This window comes from Rhamphochromis sp. 'chilingali' (genome assembly GCF_963969265.1).
Source record: "Rhamphochromis sp. 'chilingali' genome assembly, chromosome: 2".
In the NCBI taxonomy this organism is placed as follows: Eukaryota; Metazoa; Chordata; class Actinopteri; order Cichliformes; family Cichlidae; genus Rhamphochromis; species Rhamphochromis sp. 'chilingali'.
The window spans coordinates 45022343-45044661 of NC_137930.1; the positions used below are offsets into that span (position 1 = coordinate 45022343).

The 22319-nt window shown below is 38.9% G+C and overlaps 1 protein-coding gene across 1 annotated transcript in view; it reads left to right on the forward strand.

Moving 5' to 3' along the window:
* Window positions 1–22319, forward strand: part of asz1 (ankyrin repeat, SAM and basic leucine zipper domain containing 1) — a 38083-nt gene that overhangs the window by 9764 nt on the left and 6000 nt on the right. Inside the window, exons 4-10 of the mRNA XM_080875774.1 lie at window positions 2896–3007; window positions 12248–12359; window positions 12528–12662; window positions 12911–13029; window positions 16663–16735; window positions 17267–17323; window positions 19958–20070. Of these exons, the coding sequence (XP_080731900.1) occupies window positions 2896–3007; window positions 12248–12359; window positions 12528–12662; window positions 12911–13029; window positions 16663–16735; window positions 17267–17323; window positions 19958–20070 (721 nt within the window). The remainder of the gene's footprint in view (window positions 1–2895; window positions 3008–12247; window positions 12360–12527; window positions 12663–12910; window positions 13030–16662; window positions 16736–17266; window positions 17324–19957; window positions 20071–22319) is intronic.

The following is a 22319-nucleotide window of genomic DNA, read 5'->3' on the forward strand; positions in this document are numbered from 1 at the left end:
AGTGGAGATATGAAAGTTGAGCCTACTTTAATCAGATAGTAATGAATCTGTGTTTAGTTTTTGGTAAAAATGTTTTTTCTAGTTTTTTTCCCTAGTGAATCACATGGAATGTAACTTTATGATAAAGGAACAAAGCTACAGTAATTGGGACCTTTGACCTCTAAAAATTGGACCGTTTTTAGAATCAAAGCTGCAGCTTAGCACTGACTGACATCTGATTCTGGGAAGTTTGCTTGTATTGATGAAAGATTTTGGAATAGATTAAACTCTCCCCACTTTATAGGAAAAGATGGATGTAGTCATCATTCCTAAATAGTTCCCTGCTTTCTTTGCTTGGGCCTTAAGTCGAATCATCCACAATATAAATGCATCAGATCTCTCATGTCTGTTTTCTTGTAAATAAATTATGTTACTCACCTAAAGGCATTATCACTAGCCAGAAATATTAAGCATAGAACCAAGCACACTTGGTTTATCTGGTGTGATTTTACGTACAGTACATTTTGCACAAACCTTAAAAATTCCACTCCAGAATTTTCTTATTCTGATCAGCACTCCCAAATACCAGCAGACACAATAGCCATGAAAACTGATTGGCTTTCAGTTTAAAAATACCAAAATTAAAAATTACTCAGATTAAGATAAAAACAGCAACTTTTTTTTCTCTCCATCCCTGTCAGTTTGACTATAAAATATTTAAAATCACTCCATTCTTAATTTCCCAGAGTGTCCACCAAAAAAAACCTCATTTGTCTGCTAAAAGTCCCCAGACCCAAGACCAACGGCACTCGTCAGTGTGTTGATATCTGATATCAATTAATTCTCAGTCCAGAATGCTGAGTTGGACTGTGTGTGACTGATTTCACAGTTTTCTTGGCAATCACTGCTTCAGGCAGGTGAAGGAAACAATTAAATGGAGTAGATGAGGGCTGACGTGTGGTCAGATCCTGATAGCATTTGTCCAAGCAGTGATGCTGAGCAGAGGAATGCATTAGTGATTGATAAAGCTCACCATGCTGCTGTCATGCCCTCTCACTTATTCTCAGGCCTCAGATTTATTTACTCCAGGCCTCTGTAGACGCAAACCAGGCAGTCTGGTTTACACCCACACGAACATAATATAAACACACACAGATATGGAGCCAAACATGCACAGCCACAAAGACACAGAAACCCATATACAGATGTAGAGACCTAGGTATTTGTGCGCACAAACACACATACAGGGAAACATCTAAACGCATTTAGAAGCACACAAGTTAGAGAGTCACTCATTACCGGAACAAACCAGGAATTGAGAGCATTGCCACAGGTCTCAGAATACTTTTATCAGTTTAAGATAAGGAGACAAATCCTCTAAGTCAAAGGGTCCATAAAAGCAGCCACACTTCCTGATGCCAGATAAAACCGCTATCAGTCTCCATTGCTCCATCCAGGTTCAGATATTTTATCCTTTTCTATATCACTGCAAATCATCAATCAAGTAACGTAATTATAAATTAGAAGCATACCATTTTTTTTCCCCAAGAGGTAAATACAGTGATTTAACTACACAATTCTTCAAAAACAAACATGAGACAGAAGGAACACTTGTCCTGTGCAAAAACATGAGCTTCACTGCTACTGGCCAGAAGAAACCATTCAGTAAACAGGTAGGGTACTTTTAAATTCAAGTATTGCAGTTTTCATTACAGCAAAAATGTTGGCAGTAGTTGAGAGAACACTGACTGAAAACCAAGTTTAATTTTAAGGGACTCAATTAGGGGTTTTTATTTATCCATGGTAAAATACCCAAAGCATTGCTCAGTGGTGGCAAGGGGGACAAAAGCATATCAAATACGCAAATAAGATGACCTGACAGAGATTGAAGGAATAGACACAGATTTAAAGGATGTAAGGAACAGATGAACTTAATCAGAAGTTAACAGGAGTGGGAAGAAGAACGGCAGGAAAGGAGGGAAGTTATCTTCAAAATATAACAGGAAGAAATCTAAAAGAGTGAACAGGTTCAAAATCACACACAAAGTGAGAAACGGAAAGAGGGGAACACAGGAGGAACCGTCACGAACAGCAGCTGGTGACAGTAGTTCTTGTTAAGTCTCGGCTTGGTGATCTCTGCATCCACATGTTGCAGGTTCTGGTTAGAGTGGCCCTTCACCTTGCAGTAGTACTATGTTCTTGAGACAGTGGAGGGACTAACTGAAGGAGCAGCTGAATGTTATCATAGACGGCCACAAGAGGAACATGACCAAGCAAACATGCTGGATAGTGGCAATTGGTCTTTTAAAATAAGAGTGAGGGCAAAAGTAAATCAAGGGCAGATAGTGACATTCATTCAGACATTTAAAAACCTAGTAGTAGTAGACATCCGCTATTAATGTAGCCATTAATGTGCCTGGGCAACTGGCCATGTAATAATCACTTGAAAGTGATTTTGTCAATGCAATAACGTAGTATTTGAGGTCTCTAAAATTGGACTATTCTGAAACTGATTTGTTTCTTTGATATCTTTTCATGGTATTACGAGCATCAGCCAAACATGAATCAGCTTTCAAACCCATATAGTATAGTTCTTAATGCTTCCTCTAAAGCTTTACTAGACTCAAACAAGGATGTGTTTTTTGGTTGCACGTCCAAGCAGCTGCATCGACACCAGACAACAACGTGCCTGGCATGAGTTTCACACACAGGTGGAATTTGTCAGCTGCAGTCTGTCTGCATCTTCTCCACAAAATAAGCAAAAATGTTGTCTCCATTGTCAGTGGCAATCTTTACATGTGTATAATTGGTGCCAGCTTGATATGGTTTTAATGTATTTTTTTAATAGTCCGAGCTAAACTAAATGTTTATTAAAATAGAAGTGACTCTTAAAATTGTTGTTGTTCTTTTCCACAGATCACTGGACGGTGCTCATGGCCAGCTGCACGGCATCTGCCAGTGAGGACAAAATTGCACGTTGCGTGGAGCTTCTGCTGTCCAGAAATGCTGACCCCAACATGGTGGACAGGTGAGGGAGGGTGCAGATGTGTTTTAGGTCAAAATATTTATGGGATTTTCAACACAGTACGCACAGTCACACCCGTTTTGATGTAGGCCAAATAAAAACACTTCATACTTTTCTAGAACAGGGGAGGAAAAAAACGAGGTGCTGGATCACATTTCCTTTGATGGTTCTCGTATGTTTAGCTGCCATGTGGTAGCATTATGCACCACTGTGCTCCATACAGTGTGTGTATATTTGTGTGTTTTGTTTGGAATGTCCTGTTATGGCATGTACATGTACAGACGGGTATCAGACAGACAGACAAACAAACATAGAGTGTAAAGGGTGGGCAAGAGACTAGAAACTTTTTTACACATTTTGTTGAATTGAACCCAGTCAGTGTGGTGTTGGTAGTTTGTTGGTCCAAAGCCTTGAAGTGTAGGTGAAAAAACAACGCACAACAGAGCGGGCTTTTAAGCACTGTAGCACAGCTGAAATGCTCCTCAAGCTGTGTTGATATGATACCTTGAAAATTTGTGTGTGAAATTTTGGATGCTACCACCTCTTAGTTACTTTAAATAATTAGAAAATTTGCTGTTGTCTGGCTGTGTTTTTGAAAAATTATTAAGGTCTATATTAAGTTGACTGAGTTGCCTGGTTTCCCAGAGGTTTAGCGTGCAGCACCTTCAACCTCTGGATAGCCCATTATGATCCCAAGGGAGGAGACCTGTGCAATAATTTTATAATGTAAATTTTTTTTAGATAATAATGATAAAACTGGAAAAAGATGTCTATGTTTTATGTGACGAGAGATATGTCAGATACGATACCATAAATTTAGATATCTGCCGATACCGATATGAATCCAATATAGTGTATTTTTTTAATCAATAAAACTGTTTTTTTTAAAATATCTTGTTTTTGTATAAGTTCATACTCAAGTTCAAAACAAAACACTAAAGCTATTCTGTTATACCTGTATGCAAAAAAATACACAGCACCCAAATATTTCATAGTTCAGCGAAACTGATCAATCTAATAAACTTAAACCTACTTCATCCTCCCTATTCTGGTATTTTAAAGAGTAAGCAACCTAACTAATAGGGTTCTGAAACTCCCAGCAAAAAAAATAAAAAAATAGATAGGGAACCACCCACCCTCCACCTCATGATGCTTAATCAATGTAATCAACTATAATTTGATGCAGTGAGAAAGAAAATACACAGAAATCAATTATTTTCAAGAATAATTAAATAGATTCAACATCTTTTTTTCAACAGAATTGCAGACTGCACAGATGGTACCTCCACAAAGGAAAAAGTACTATAGCTTACTAGGGTATATTAGACTTAATAGTTACTATATACAGTAATGGACTTCTATATATTTTACATCAGATTAAAACTTTGGGTGTAAGATTCGGATAATTATTTATTAAAAGCTAGACATTTTAAATGAGAATAAGAAAGAAAAGTATGTCTTTGTGCCCCCTTTTCCCTGTTAATGCCCTATCAGCCCCCCTGGCTAAACTTTGCTAGATCCACCCCTTGCGGCAATGTGTGACAGTTGCCACTAGAAGTGTTTATTTGGAATCAGGAAGAGATGTTATCAGAAAGAGTGCATAATTGGCATTGCCGGATTGCTCAAAGCTGTGAGGCCAGTGCCAAAACTGGCTTTGTTCTGATGCTCTGAGCTTTTGGTGTCAAGCCCCATGTATTCAAACTCTGCAATAATACCAGGAGTTTGATGAAGCTGAACTGAATAAAAATGCATCTTGTTTTCCTTTTTACAATGAGCAGAGCAGGTTCAATGTTTTCGGCTTGCCCTGTCTTTTCTCAGCAGCGTGCGCACACAGAGCAACATTCATGTTTCTTTCTTTTACTTCCCTCATTAGGCGTAGGCGTTAATGGGGCCTTTTTAGTGTGTAACATTAATATGTGAATGTTATAATGAATCAGGATTATTTAAATTAATATTCACAATGTTACCAGTCTTGTGCTTTCCTCTTCAGTTACTTACAGTCGATGCAACAGTATGAATGGATCAACATGCCAGAATTAAATCCCCGGTCCACTGATCAGTATTTCACCATCTTTGTCACTTAACTTTAATATTTAATATGAAATAATGTCGAAATTGAGTTTAAAGAAAGAATTAATATTTCACTAAAGGATATTACTAAAAAACATTGTTTTGATGACAGATGTTTTTCAGCCTTCCTGCAGAAAAACATCTGTAAAATAGTGCATAACCCTATTTTTTTTTTTTTTCCTTTCCCTAAAGCGACATCTGTAAATCTCTGAACAAGGGAACGATCCATCTTCTTCCATTTACTAAGATCAACAGCAGACTTTGTGAAAATGATTTGGTTCTGTAATGTGTTTTGCAGCATCTTGGGCTTCAAGTTTCTAACTGTGAAAGATGCAGTGAATGACGGTCAGGTAAGGGCTGAGATTTCACTCAGGATTGACGCTGTTCCTTTGTCCAGGTGCATCTGTTGCACAGCAGTCAGCACCTTCTTCAGGTCCTCTGGGTCTGTGACACCAATCTGGAAAACAGACTGACAGTCTGACTGACAGTGATTACACTGGTTTTGTCTTAGCGCAGCATTTGATATTGTAGATCGGGATAGGCAACTCCAGGCCTCGAGTGTCAGTGTCCTGCAGGTTTTAGATGTGTCCTTGATCCAACACAGCTGATTCAAATAGCTAAATTACCTCTTCAACATGTCTTGACGTTCTCCAGAGGCCTGGTAATGAACTAATCATTTGATTCAGGTGTGTTGACCCAGGGTGATATTTAAAACCCGCAGGACACCGGCACTCGAGGCCTGGAGTTGCCTACTCCTGCTCTATTGGCTCATCATAGCAACTCAGCTCATTTGCAAAGCTAACAAACTGTGTGTTTAACATTACTTCAGAGATGCCCTCATAGCAAGGCTTTCTAACTGCACGATGAGAGATAGCAGCCTATTACGGTTTAGTTTCACATAGTGTAACATAGTGTAACATAATCTACTGCCAGATCTACTGCGATATAATACACACATCACACTAAATCTGAAAGTAAATAATGTTTTATGTTACACACAGATTTCAGGCTGCCACAAAAACTCTGTTTGTACTGAATTGTTAGTATGTTACTCCCTACATTAACTAGCTGTGTCTTTTTGTTTCTGAATTATACATTTGGTCAATTAGACAGCAAGAGATTTGCAATAGATGGCAACAGATATGACATTTGTCATTGTTATTCATGGACTGTTCCTGTCCAAAGTCATCATTGCAGTTGAAAACAAATTTTGCTTTTCCTTTAAAAAATAGGTCCTAGATTATAGAGGTGTGGAGAAGCACAGAATCCTAGATGTTTGAGTTGTGAAGTTTGTGCACTCTTTGATGATTAGTGGTGCCATGTCATCTGCTGGTGTTGGAGCTGCTTGGTCCATTGTGTTTTATCAAGTACATGGTCAACACAGACAAAAACACAGTAGTATGAAATAAATAGATTCTTGAATTGTAAATTATACAAATATAGGCGTGTAGAGCTACAGAACAAAAGACGGACCTGGAAATTAATTAATGTTGGTACAATAATCATGGAAACACCTCTGGGCACATAACAAAACAAAATGATATGTTGTAGGTCTCCCTAAAACCACGATTTTGTTTTTGTCTGATTTCATACCAAGATAAACAAGAATCCTTGGAAAAATGAAAGCTCTTTTAAAGACATAGGTGTTACCCCAAATTGCACTGGTTGCAACAACATTGTGAAACTTTAATTCAGGGGTCTCCAACTCCAGTCCTCAAGGGCCGCTGTCCCGAAACTTTTCCATGTGTCCCTATTGCAGCACACCTGAATACAATTAGTATGTCATTAGCAAGACTCTATATAACTTGAATGCATGCTGAGGTGGCAATTCAGCCATTTGATTCATGTTACAGCAGCTCATAAATAAATGAACATGGTGCAATAAAAGTATTTTTACAAGTACATTTTTCTGAATACTTACATTTACTTTACTTGAGTAGGGTTAGGAGTTGCCAATCCAGCATGCAGTCAAGTTCTGTAGAGTCTTGCTAATGACCTACTCATTTTTTTCAGGTGTGTTGCAACAGGGACACATGGAAAAGTTTCAGGACACTGGCCCTCGACGAGACGACTGCTTTAATTGAAGCATCTGTGGCTAACTTCAAGAGGTGTTGAATGCCAGCTAAAGCGACGATGACAAATATTTTATAGATGCATAAAAAACGTAAAACTCAAAAAAGGTGTGTCTTAATTGACCCTAAGGACTTAAGCAGCTACATTGGGAATTTGACTTTTATATTCTAAATTATATTTATGGCTGCATGTATTAATACAAGCCCCGTACCCAAGCTGGGTAAGTTTGGTATCCATCAGTCTCTGCAGTGATTGGATATAAACTCTGGTTTCCTGCCTCAGAAAAGAACTTGAAAAATGTCCTCTCATGGAAAAGAATGAGGACAGACCATTCTTGAACCACTTTTACTGTTACCATCTGTGGAATTTTGCTGTGTCAAAGTGTGGGTGCAGCCCCCCAGTGGCCTTGTTTAGCTTTCCCTAATCCTCTGCCACACTGTCACAGCCAGAATGTCATTACATGCACGACATATGCCACCTGAAACCCCCTGTTGATACAAAAAGACAGGCTGTAGCATTAGGAAATTGATTGGTTCCTTCTCAGACAAAACATTTGAAGTTAAGTAACAAGACACAGAAGGATGTAGATGAAGGGAGGGGATGAGGAGAGGGGCCAACAGCCCCCAACATTAAAAAAAAGAAAAAGAATGTGAGGTTCATGTGGGTGCAGAGGATAAACCTTCCCCACCTCCTCATCATCTCTTACGTCTGAATATCAAACCAATGATTAACACCAGCTGCTCGTTCCTCCGTTTTAGGGTAAACAAGAATTCTCTGTCATCTCTCACAGTCCTGCAGGAGCACAATGTGGGGTCCATTGCCTCCATGTGTCCCCTGTTTTTTTTTTTTTTTTCCACCTTCACTGTGCTGATCTTTGCTAAACGCATTAAAGGTAATGTACACACCGGATAGGGCTCATTCAGAGACATTTTTAGTGGCTTTTTCCTTGCAGTCATTCAAAAAGTTTGGAAAACATGAGGGGTTTGCAAACTTTGTGATGTAGCAAAAATATTTACTTTGTATTAGTATTTATTTTAATTAGAAAGGAGGCTGCAGAATGTCTGCTGACATTGAAAGCTTTATGAATGGTGTTATACCCATCTCTGCTTCTCAACAATTTTTTTTCTACAGAAAGTCAAAATCGAGATTCTTCATTGAGATAGAAAAAAAGAGAAGTTCTTACTTATTTCCCAAAAGGTTGATTCTGTTCATTTGGACGTTGCGTTTTCAATGGGGGAACTGGAGCATAAACTGGGTGTCATCAGGACACCACAACATAGAGCGAAAACCATCCCCACAGACACAGTGCCCAGGGAAGCAGAAGAACATCACGTCAAGAAGGCCCTGAGTAAATTCCAGCTTGTGGAAGACCTCTCCTATTTTGTTTAGGTCTTATCAGTCTTACAAATGTGATTGTTTCTGTTCTTTCTTCCTGTCTGTATTTAAAAGTTGAATCATACCTCTCCAGCTGCCCAAAACAGCCACAATAGGCTTATCTGTGAGTTTCTGTGATTTTCAGTACCTGTAGAAGAATCCACAGTCTGGGAGAACCTCAGCTGAGAGGCCTTCTCAGCAGGACATCAGATTCATTTTTTCATCTTCTGTTCACATCACTGGCACCAATTTCTGTTGGTTTGCATCACTCAAAAGTGATGTGCTTTGAGTTTGTTATAACATTGGAGATGTTTGCATGACTGCTTCTTTACATTTATGTAATTCTTAGTATTCCTTTTTTGTTTTAAACTTTTTTGTTTTGCACTTTGGCTCGCCTGTCCTCACAGGTACCCAAACTAACTATCTATGCGTAGGTTGGTAGCAGCAATGAGTTACTTTTCCCTTTACTGTCATTTATAGGGAGGAAAGGTGTTGCTCAAGATTCATTATTTGGCAATAGTTATTTTGTCACTAAAGAGAAGATATCTTTCCAGGTGCTTATGTAAATTTATTCATCGTAAAATCTTAAGATTAGATTGTGGAATCTATTTGAGAGTGCTGACCAAGGTGCAGTGAGTCAGATATTTCTGGAAGTCATTGTTCTTCCTCATAGCAGGAACAATTTTTATACTGAATTGTCTGCATATTGATCAGCCCACTGTTTGGGAACGGTCCAGAACTCACAGTGTGAAGGACACACATACAAAGAACACACAGAAGTGGTCTGTGAGTGACCTTGAGGCCTGTCTCACACCATAACAACCCTTGGGAAAATAAAATAGGAGAGGGCATGGAAGCAGAAACTTTATGACCCTTCCTATCTTGTTTTCTTGCCACTCTAGCCACTGATTAGTGAGCACAGAGGCATGTTACTAAAGATGTTGTCATAGCCATTGCCACATTTGTTTGAGTTCACATGGAACATTAACTTGTGATTTCTGGGAATTTGTTAAATGAAGATGTTGATGCGTTTACTGCTCATCATCATCGGTGTTCAGCAAAAACCTCGGATGTGCTGCACAGATTTAGACTCGTTTCACAAACATCACCTCTGTTTAGGGGCACTTCTAAGTTCAAGATGATTTGCTGGCAGTTATGTAAACACCTTTCCCGATCACAGTTTTACCTTTAGGCTTACTCACATATCGTGTTGAACTTAGTTAATCTCTAAAAGTTTACTTATTTAAGTTTTAGACCTGTGAATCAACTGAAGCATAATTGCATGTGAATTGTGAATTATGGATTATTCTTTAAAATGCCTCCTATTTACTTCCTGATGTTTTTTTTTCTAAATGTTTGACATACGCACACACGTACATAGACAAACACACAGTTCCTCATAAAAGAATTAAGTGAAGTGATAAATTGGCCCCTAAACTTTCCCAGCCCTTGGATTGATGTATTTCTCTTGCCTGTTATGTTTGAATCACAGGTGATAAGACAGAGGACGTACTTTACTGTAGCAGAAGTTATTTGATATAAGGCCGTGTTTAAGTGGAAGCAAACACATGGAGGCAATAGACTAATAACTAACTATAACTACTAATAATAAACAAGAAAGGTTAAAGTTGTTAAAACCAGGGCATTGTTTTAAGACTCCCTGGAATTTGATAGACATGTTTATAAGTGATCTTCACTTATCACTGTAGTGTTTTCCCTTTTCCTGGCCGTTTTTAGTGTGAGTTTTATTTATCAGTCAAGTTTGAGCAGGATTTGAAGGTACATGGACCAAATGGAGAAGAGGAATTTGCTGATTTGCATTTGCTGAAATGAAATGTCAGCTGCCATATGATTATATATCTATTTTAATTATCATTTTTCAAATCTATCTTCATTCATGAAGATGATGAATGAGAGACATGGGATTCAAAGAATCTCAAACTGAAATCTAAGGGTGAACGAGCAATGATGGTAGAAAATTTAACACCTTTCTTTGGAACAAGCCCGAAAGCTTTTCAAGCACATTATATCAAATTTGTATGCAAATCTGAGCATATAATTTTCAATTTCTTTGCCCACTACAATTTTTTTAACTTAACCTCCTAAGACCCGAACTCTTCCACGGCATGCATTTTTAATTTCTCTTTGATATTTGGGCATATTGGGGCCCAATGAATGTAAAAACAAAGAATTACCAGATTTTTTTTAAACCTTATTTTTGTTTTTATGAAAAATCAGAGCCACATTTTGATAGAACAGTAGCAATATAATGTCCTTGTAAGAGGATATCAGGCCCATGTAGAGCAAAATTTAGTATTTTGGTCTAAATAACCCAAAATGTGATGTCCACATATGTGGACGCCAGGTCCTAGGAGGTTAAATAATACTTAAAAATATTTGCCTTCATGCATTTCAGGATGGCTGATGAGAGACGAGACTTGCTTCTAGAAGGACTTTGGTTGATTATACTGCTATTTTTTTTTTCTTTCTCGAGCTTTGTAGCTTTGAAACGGATGGTTAGTCAGCTGGTTGATAAGCTATAGGGTTCTGAAATTCTGAAAACCGTGTAGTGATTGTGACTCGGTAGGTAGCACTCAAGACTGATGGCTCTTTTAGCCTGCATGTCATCAGATGACTCTTTAACTTTTTATTATCTTTTAAAACTTTATCTGCATTCATAAATGTTGTCCAACAGACAGAACAGTAAGTCCACTGGCTATACTGCAAGCACTAAAACACTGGCTGTTGTCCAGAGGCTGATTCAGCAGGGTGCTGTTTTAGTGCAGAGTGCAAGGATCCAGACTGTAGTTGTGGTCTCAATATTTCAGTATTATTGCAACTTTTCAATTATCACTGAATTCATTACTTTTATAATTCAGTGATAGTGGTATATCAAATGTATTTTGTTAAGCTATAAGGCTGAAAAAGTGGCAGTACAAGTACCTGCAGACGTTTTGAAGATGTTTGGGCTGTGACTCTGGAATCTCTACCTGTTCCCACTGTACTATCAATCAAAAATACTCAGTGTAGGTAGCATACCTTTAACAATTCCCCAGTTCTATGATGCCATAGAACTGCTTATCTTGTCTGAATTATGGTACCAAAACATCTTGTTTCTTATGGGTCATCAGCTGTGACTCAGGAGCTTGAGCAGGTCACCTTAATCAACAGCAGGTCCAATCTCTGGGTCTCAATCTCTTGGGAAGATAAGGAATGCATACGTAGGCATGTTGTAGAGAATAAAAGGTATAGAATAAATCACTTTATTGGTAGGTGTGTGTGTCTGTGTGAGAATGTGGCTTGTAGTGTAGAAAGCCTAGAAGTGTTCAGTAAAAACAGACAAATGCTATATAAATGTGTCTATTAACAAAGACATAAGAAAGATCAAAGTAGAAAATCACCAATCTTCATCAAACACTTGTTGAAATGGGGAATGTGGCTGCTCAGTCACTGTGGCTCCAACCTGAAGGACTATCTATAACATGGTATCTACTGCACCCTGGTGGTTTTTCCATATACTATTAATATGTGTACCCATTTTCATTGGTCACTGTACTTGCTGTGTCCTCGTTCAACAGACTAATGTCCATTTCACATTCTCTGCTGCTTCCATGTATTCTCTCCACCCCCAGAATGGTTACTGCTCCATCTAAATTATTTTCTTAAAATTGTCCTTTTCCTTTGTCCTTATCTTCTCTCTGTTTTCTTGCCTGCTACTCCTCTCAGGTCCCAAATGACCTGCCTCATGCTGGCAGCCAGGGACAACTACAGTAAAGTCATCAACCTCCTGGTGTCCCATGGGGCTGAAATCAACATCCAGGAACGCAATGGATACACAGTGTGTTACTTATGTTTGTCAAGTCAAAGTTCTTATGTGGGGGCCTTCAGTTTAACTGTAGCAGACCCTGTAACAGAGGGCACAGTGTAATATATAATGCATAATTTTTATCATGATAACATTTGTACTTTGACCTTATGTATGTAACTAATGTATTTTTTTTGTTAGGCTTTGACTATAGCAGTGCAGTATGGAAGAGAGGAGGCAGTGCTGAAACTCCTCCAGCTGGGAGCAAACAAAACCATCAGGACAAAGACTGGCAAAAGCCCTGCTGATCTGGCTGAGAGCTTCAAACACAGACAGGTACCTAAAGTACTTAGATGCTTTTACATGCCACCTATATGCTTTTAGCATGTCAGAAATGCTTATAAGCATTAATTGAATTGGTTTGGGGGCATGAATCTACCCACTAAAGGGTCTAGTTTGACTCATTGGATGGGCTTATGCAACTTTTAAGTTATTTTAAAGTTACAGTGATGCACTTGTCAAAAACATTTTCTACCATCAGCTGCTTAATCTTACAGAGTTCATGAATATGCGTTTGTTCACAGATTTCGAGGATCTTGGCCTCTTCCTCAAACATCTCTAATGTCCAGGCCTTTGGATCCATGGAGGACACGCTATCTAAATTCTTCAAGACTAACTCTGAATTTCCAACTCCCAAGGAGAGGTAAGATAACTCTGAAAGCCCTAAACTAAACTTGCATGCATTTAGGGCTTTTGTTTGTTTGTTTGGTTGGTTGGTTGTTGTTTTTTATGCAGCAATAGGTGACATTCTTAAAAGGTTTCTCGATTCTGAACCCATCATCACAGAAGCTTCAGATTTCTAAAGTGTTTTATCAATATGGTAGTATTATTTTAACTTGTTTGTCTCCTTTTTTTTTGTTGTTGTTTAATTCCTGTCCGTGAAAACTTGTGGTTGTACAGGGCTGTGAGTTTACAACAGGTAAAAACAATATGTGTTCAGACTTGATTGTCAGTGCTTGAGTGACGATGGACTCTGTTCATACAACTCCTCTTTACACCAATTATCTCTTGTCATTACAAAACTCTATTCCAGTCGTCACTGTAGCTTAATGGCCCCTGTTGGATTCTTAGTGAACCAGTGTCTGTGTGGCAGGTGTTGTTGAACCATTGTCGAACCAGACATAAACAATAATAAACCTTCTGCATGAATGTTTAGTCCATTCAGGCACTGCTGGGCAATTATCATCAGCCAGAAACGTAATTTTAGACCACGTCTGGCACTGTGAATTAGAGGCTGTAAACATTTTAGCTGCCTTTCTCTCTTGTCGGCTACAAAGACGTTAAAACCCATGTTACACATTAAACATGTTATGAACATCATGAGAAGAGAAGCTAATTTCTGAAGCGCGTCATGCCAGCGGTCAGACTGGAACTGCGAGTACTCTGTGGTTACTCTAATGTGTGCGTACTCCTTGTTGCTCTCTTTTGATCCTGAGAGTAGAAAATTATGTCTTTACCCCTTTGACCTCCACGTCAAATGCTGATTTAGAAAGAATGAAAATGTAAAAAATGCAGATCGATCCTCAAAAGCACTTCAGGAGTTTCAGCTTTTTAGCATTGTTGTTTTCTTCTTCTTCTTTTAATCAACAGTAGAGTAGTCAGAAAATCAAATACGTTTTGACTCCCATCCTGTCCCAACAAGTACCGTACTTGGTAGGGATTCTCTGGTAATGAATTTTTTTATGCTGTTAAATGGGAGCAAAAAATCTAAAAAATTTCACTACCTTTCAAAAACCTTCTGAAAATGAATCACCACTTAAAGTGCTAGTAGTATTTAAACAAAAAAATGTGCAAATAGTTCAGATAGTTCCATAAGTTTGAGTAAAGCTAGAAATTAAATCAAAAAGCTTTTTTTCCAGTCCAAAATAACGCGTTTCCAAAGTTTACAGATGATCGTTCATGGATTCACGACTGCAGTGGATGTGCTCTGGAGTGAGGCTTGCTCTTATCTTTGAAATGATGTTCTCAGCTGCTGATAACCATGGTGAAGATGCTCTCTTCCATGACTTCAGCAATTTGAGAGGTGCATAAGCCTCTTTTCAGGACAGACTCATCTATACACCTTTGTTTAATGCAGGACAAAACAGAAATAGAAAAGACTGCTACTAATTAAAAGTTTGTTTAGATACATATTTTGACTGCCTGGCCAAAAAAAAAGTCACCACCTGGATTTAACTAAGCAAATAGGTACAAGCCTCCTATTGGACAATTACTGCATGGGCGATTATCTTTCAGCTGGCAACAAGTTATTTATCCCCGAGTGGTGCAATGAGTTTCTTCTCATTTCATAAACAACCATGTCGAAAGACACATCTCGTGGTCGTGGAAGAGATGTTAGTGTGTTTGAGAGGGGTCGAATCATTGGTATGCTTCAAGCAGAGAAAACATTTAAGGAGATTGCAGAAACTACTAAAATTGGGTAGAGAACTGTCCAGCGCATTATTAAAAAGTGAAAGGATAGTGGGGACCCATCGTCTTCAAGGAAGAAATGTGGCCGGAACAAAATCCTGAATGATTGTGATCGGTGATGAAGTCAAATCGAAGAAAAACAACAGTAGAATTCAGGGCTATGTTTACTAGTGCAAGTAAAAGCATTTCCACACACACAATGCGAAGGGAACTCTAGTGATTGGGACTGAACAGCTGTGTAGAAACCAGTAATCAGTGAGGCAAACTGGGAAAAAAGGCTTCAATTTGCTATGGAGCAATGGGAGGTGGTCATGTGGTCCAGATTTACCCTGTTCCAGAGTGATGGGCGCATCAGGGTAAGAAAAGAGGCAGATGAAGTGATGTACCCATAATGCCGAGTGCCTAGTGTACAAGCCTGTGGGGGCAGTACTATGATCTGGGGTTGCTGGAGTTGGTCAGGTCTAGGTTCAGCAACAGTTCAGCAACCTGACTATACTGAATAATCAGGTTATTTCACCAATGGGTTTTTTCTTCCCTGATGGCACAGGCATATTCCAAGATGACAATGCCAGGATTCATTGGGCTCAAATTGTGAAAGAGTGGTTCTGGGAGCATGAGACATCATTTTCACACATGGATTGGCCACCACTGAGTCCAGACCTTAACCCCATTGAGAATCTTTGGGATGCGCTGGAGGAAGCTTTGCGCAGCATCAATGCAAGATCTTGTTGACAAATTAATGCAACACTGGGTGAAAATAAATCTTGTGACATTGTAGAAGCTTATTGAAACAATGCCACAGAGAATGCTTGCCGTAATCAAAGCTAAAGGTGGTCCAATGAAATATTAGAGTATGTGACCTTTGGGTTTTTTTGGTCAGGCAGTATATTTATTATTGTTTCTCAGATGGTCAATGCCAATTAATCTGTTTTAACTGACTTAAAAAAAAAAAAAGAAAGAAAAATTCCCTTGTGGGCAGTTTATCCTTCATGCCCCAGTCTGGGAGGTTGAGGGGTGCTGTCTCGACAGTGTAGGTGACACTGCCCCGATAGCTTCCTGTGGTGTATTGCAATTACAAAAACACATTTAAGTAGTTTTAGTATATGACACGTTGACAATAAAATACAGCGTCGATGAATTTTTATAATCTTATGCCATCGAGTCGTTGCAGCCCTCATGTAGACAGGGAGTTCTTCTGGAACTTCAGCATAAATGCTATAGAAAAACAAGTACACTTATAAGCACAGGAAAACTTAGACACAGCACAAAATATAGTGCAAATTCACCAGAATCACAGTGATACCACATACAACCTAAAAAATATTCTTTTATAAAAATCTGATACCAAAGATATAGTGTGTTTTATTTTTGTAATTAAAAAGTGTCCCTCACTAAGCTAACTGGTCATTGCTGTTGTGAAATCAGTTCTTTCTCATAGACTAAATATTTGCAGTAGCTAACGTTATACATAAGCTTTACAATATATCTGGTAACTTGGGCACCATCTTGACATTTCATTGTGTCCGGTCAACAGAGTACAATGTTAACATTAAAAAAAAACTGTCTGCTAACATTACGCCGGCGATTTAAAATTAGTTTTTAATAAAGAAGTTTATATGTTTAAGGACATTTTTTTTTCTATGGTATTAGATTGAGGATGGCATCTTAGATTCAACAGTAAAGTGTGAAGTTTATTAAAAATCTATTAAAAGCTATGAATATTTGGTTGAGAAAGTTGTTTTTGTTGTAAACTGGACGGTGCAGAAGTGTTTAGTTGACTAGTTGTCCACACCCTTTGCCACATGGGTTAATATTGTGTAATAACTCAGTTAGCTGTAAGTCACAGTGGAATTTCTGCCCTGTTCAGTGTAAGCAAGCTTGATGACCTGGAGCTCCTCCTGCATGGCCTTAACCTGGGCTACCTCACTGACATTATGACTGTAAGTACTCTAGTGCACCCAGCAATAGGATATGTCTGTATGTTGGTGTGTTTTTCTCTGATCAAAAATGTATATTTTGAATGCATAGTACTTTTTTTTAAATATGAAAGATTTCTCTTATCTCAAAAATTGTAGGATATTGAGCAGATATGGTGTGTTATTGGACACAGTGTGATATATTATTGATGTAATAGGTGAGCTACAGCGAAATGAGCACAGCTGCCTTATTGACACAGATACGTCTAGGCTTGTGTCTTGTAGGAATGTGTCTTGTAGTTTACATATTTTACTTGGTACTAAATAATAGATGTAATGTGCTGGATTAGCTTGGCCTGAATTAAACTCGGGGTGAGCTTTGTTTTTAGGCCCTATCTGATTTATGTGGACCAGCGTTGACAGCTGCAGGTGGCTTTCTGTTACTGTATGGAAAAGTGTTATGCAGGTACATCTGCTTCAGGTTGTGAAGTTTTGATTTGGTAAATGTTGAGTGATCTTTTCTGTTTTTGGCTTTCCACATACACACATGCACAGGAAAATGATATCACCTGGAGTTACCTGCTGACCATGGAGGAGGACGACCTTAAGAAGGTAGAGGATGTCTGTAACATCTGTGTGTCTGTCAGCTCTCTTTTCTGGCTGCCAGATTTGATGATGACCGAGAAAGAGAGAGGAGTAGCTGCTGATGTCACCCTTTAAGAAGAGATTAAACGGATACGTATTACACTTACTTCTGCAGTATGGGAGAAAAATCAAAAATGTGTAAAAGGTGAATGTATGCAAAATGTTTGCATACACTGTATATAATTCACAGTAAATTAGAGGCAATCAACTGATCAAATTATATGGAAGCATGATTAAACTTCAGAAAAGTTTACTTTATATAGCATCGCTCAAGCACCGGGTGTTCAAAGTACGTCACAAAGAAAAATAAATACCGTAAATGTCGGGCTATAAGCCACTACTTTTTGCACAAGCTTTGAACCCTGCGGCTTTTAGTCAGGTGCGGCTTTTCTATGGATTTTCCATGATTTTTGTGATATCGTAAGACGATTTGTTTTGTGTGTTCCGCTGTTGTACGGCACTACGTTGCCTGGCGGAAGGATCGGGGTTCAAGAGTGGTATGTTAGTCACATGTCCGTCCGCCAGGCAACGTAGTGCCGTACGAAGTAGCGCGAAAAACAAACTTCAAAGTAGCGCTACGCGTTCAGCGGGAGTCGTGGATGATGAGCGGCGATAAACTTGCAAGTTATGCCCAAAAAGCAAGTTATGCCCAACTCCACCGGTGGATTCTGACAGCGTGGAAAAGTGTGAAAACATCCACGATCACCAACGGATTTTGAAGGGCTGGACTGCTGCATGATGGAGAGGAGGACACCGCCACGGCCCTTCTGAGGGTGTTCGACTCTGACACTGACAATGAGGATTTCTTTGGTTTTGAAAGTGACAACGAAGGAGAGAAGAAGAGTGGATGACGAAGCCATCATGAGCCTGTTTGTATCCGACACTGGAGAAGAGGACTTTGGTGGTTTTAGTGCGTAGGAAGAAGAGAAAGATGGTGGTGAATGACTGACTTTTCTTCTTGTTAAAGCTGTGTCACTGCACCTGAGCCTAAAAGGTAGGCCGAATCTATTGTTCTGGTGTGCTGTAGGTTATTGTTATGTACTACATGTGCAAATATGTACCCATAACTTGTTTTTCAAAATATTAATAAAAGTGATGTCTCCAAACAGCCATCTCTTTCCTGACAATTCCCTTTGTGCATATTCTCTTACATATGATAAGTCAACATTGAAACACCTGCGGCTTTTGGTCAGGTGCGGCTAATGTATGTACAAAACAGGATTTTCCCCTGATTTTAGCTTGTGCGGCTAATATTTAGGTGCGCTTTGTAGTCCGGGAAATACGGTAAATAAAACTAAAAGAGAGAATACGGGAAAATGATAGAAAATATAATATTAATTCTATGGTGTAGCTACATTATTTAAAAGCAGTTCTGAGTAATACCGTTTTGAAACTTCTTTTTAAACAATAGCTTCGGTTGGAGAAGATCTCACTTTAGTGGTATAAATGGAACGGTTCTTATATAGAGCTTTTCTACTTTACCTGAACACTCAAAGTGCTTTATACAACTACTCGCCCCGTTCACACAAGCACTTTCTTTGCTTTTTCTATACAAGTGGTTTCTAACATTCACACACATATGGAGAGCAACTTGGGGTTGATATCTTGCCCAGGGATATTTGGCATGCAGACTGGGGCAGCAAGGGATCAATCCACCAGATTTCTAATTAGTAGACCTGTTCTACCCCCTGAGCTACAGGGGTCCAAGGTTCTTCATACTGTATAATTACCGTATTTTTCGGACAATACGGCGCACTGTCGATTTTTGAGAAAAATTTAAGGATTTTAAGTGCGCCTAATAGTGCGGAAAATATGGTATACTATACTATATTGTATGAATGGGGTCTATAAGGCACATTGATGATTTAGAGGAAGAAACTGCATTTGCATTACATTTTTGGTGAAGAAATTCATAAAGTCATTGCTAATTAAGTGAATACTTGGTTTAACAGAGGTCAGGCTCTCTGTCAGCCTGGCTTCAATGTGGAAATGAAACCTGGGGTTGTTCCTGTTTTATTTAATCAGTGATAAATAGTAAGGTCTCCTAGCTTTACAGATGGCATTTTTTTGTAATAGAGTAACAACCTATTTTTTCAGACTATATGAAGATCTTCTAAATGAGTGGAATGCCATTTCCTCTTCAGTTTGTATGTGGTCTGCTTCATGATGTGCATTTGTATGTTATACAAGGAAGTCAAGCATGTGTGATATGTTGCATTCTTCTTTTGAGGTTTTGAGGTTGTATGTAGTGAGGGTGTAAGAATTGTTCCTGTGACTCATCAGATTTCCTGTGTATTTACTAGTGTATTATGATCTACAGCAGGGGTGGGGAACTCCAGGTCTCAAGGGCCGGTGTCCTGCGGGTTATACACCTGAATCACATGATTAGTTCGTTACCGAGCCTCTGGACAACTTCAGGACATGTTGAGGAGGTAATTTAGCCATTTGAATCAGCTGCGTTGGATCAAGGACACATCTAAAACCTGCAGGACACTGGCCATTGAGGTCTGGAGCTCCCCACCCCGATCTACAACATCAAATGCTGCGCTAAGACAAAACCAGTGTAATCACTGTCAGTCAGACTGTCAGTCTGTTTTCCAGATTGGTGTCACAGACCCAGAGGACCTGAAGAAGGTGCTGACTGCTGTGCAACAGATGCACCTGGACAAAGTGGACCTGGAAACAATCAGGCAACTGGGACCTGCAGACAGTGGGTAAGGTTACAGATCTTAACATATGTTAAGTTTACCCTGAAGCCTTCCTTGGTGCCAACATGTTGTTTTTTGTTTTTTATTTTATTTATAAATTTATTTACTTTTTGCTCTTTAAAAACAAAAATAGTTAGTATTTTATTACTGTATTGTTCTCAACAGTGTATTTAACACCAGAACCAGCAAATGTTTTGACTGAGTCGTCAAAGTGTGAACTAAAAATGAGAGCCTTCAGTTTTCTGGCCCCTGTGGAACCAGCTTCCAGTTTGGATTTGAGAGACAGACACACTCTGTACTTTTAAAATGATGCCTAATAGTTTTCTATTTCTCAAAGCTTGTAGTTAGGGCTTGATCTGGTGACCCTGAACCATTCCTTAGCTACAATGCAGTAGGCTGACGGTGCCGGCGGTTTTATTCTGTGATGCATTGAGCTTTTCTTTTTCACTTCTTCACTATTTTCTGTGTGTTTATACATCACTCCTCTGTTTTTGCCTCCTTTTATGGCAAAGAGAGACCTTTTGTCCTGTCTCTCTTTGTTCTCCCCTCCCCCCACAACCAGTTGCAGTTGCTGCCCCTCGTTGAACCAGGTTCTGTCCAAGGTTCCTGTTAAAAGGGAGTTTTTCCTTCCCACTGTCATCAAGTGCTTGCTCACAGAGTTTTGTTTCAAATATTTTAAGGTGTTTACATTAAATAAAAGTATCTTTATGTGACTGGTGCTGGGAATAGATACTATATAAATGAAATTGATTTAAATGGAACTGAACTCAATTTGTTAGAGGTTTTCTTGTGAATATTTTTCAGGAAGGAGGTCTTCAAATTAGAATGAAAATTAATAGAATCAGGGCTTTCTTCAGTGCATAAAAATCATTGTAGAATTTGGTGTCAGAAAACTTGTCAATCCTGAAAGAATTTGAAAACCTCAGTCTGCCAAGAATATTTGATGAGGAGCAAGTAAAAAAAACATTCACAAACACTCTGCATGAAGACAGAAACAAAGTTGACAGTAGTAGCAAAATTTTAAACACTTGTCAGCCCCACACCTTAAACCCTCCCCCACATTCAGCCCACTTCCATCTTTTTGTGATGCTCCATTTGTCCTCCTCCACTGGAAGTCGTCCATCAACCCTATAAGCATCTCACTGTCCTGGCTCTATCTCCCTCCCCCTTATCTCCATAGCCGTGCCCAAGCTGGGACTTAATGGTTTAAGCGGAGCTGTAATGATTTGTAAGGTGAAGGTGATGGGTGGTTGCAATGAACAGAGCGTCAGAGGCCAGACAGTCATCAAACCGCACCCCATCACTTAATGAATCCTCTGCTGAACAGGACTCGTTTTCTTTGCCTTTCTCACCTGCAGGATGAGAGACACCCCAGGCAGTCGGTTAATAACTGGGATGAAAATCTTTATCAGGGCTAGAACTCTGTAAAAGCTCCTTCAGGATCTAAACACTGAAAAAAAGTTGGATACATAGTTGGCAGCAGTGGTAAAATGCTTGGAAAGGACTATTAGTTTACGTCAGTATTTGTTCCTATACACCATAGGTTACAATCTTACAGATGTTTTATTGCCAAGTGGATGCATTTATCACATTTGTGGGTCTCGAGAGTTTTTGTTCACATGTACAGATTCTGTTTTTAGCAGAATCTAGCTAAGTAGTTGTAACAAGTCTGAAATGGGGGGAAAGAGGTCTTTATGTCTTTTATCCTGAATATGTGGTGTAGCTGTTAAGCCATAAAAGGGTTGAGTGCCTACAAAAGGTTTGGAAGGAGTTGCTACTCCAAGTGGTAGACTTAAAGTATCTTGGGGTTTTGTTTGCAAGTCAAGGGATAAGAAGCTCAGTCATACAATCGTTTTCGTTTGCAGTTTTTGAATTTGTCACAGATTGGTGTCCTTTGCTTAATAATGCTCAACTATGATTAACATTTTCTTTCATTATTTATTGACCTGTGGGGACATGTTTCAGTTCCAAAAATCAAATCATAATCCTTGAAAAGTTTAATAATATGTTTTATGGGTTGTAGTTTATTTCGGAGACAAATATATTTAAAAGTACCCCAATGTTTTGGCATGACAATGGGTGATTGAAGACCTGCTGGGCCAGGTGGCTTGCACTACATAAGCCACCTCCACCTCCAAACAAAACATTGTAAAACCCAGACTGTTCAAATGTAAGCAAGTAAAGTAAAGCACCAGATGTGTTTTTCAGGATTATTGTACTGTCCGGAAGTTGTAAACCTAGCTTATGTTTCATTA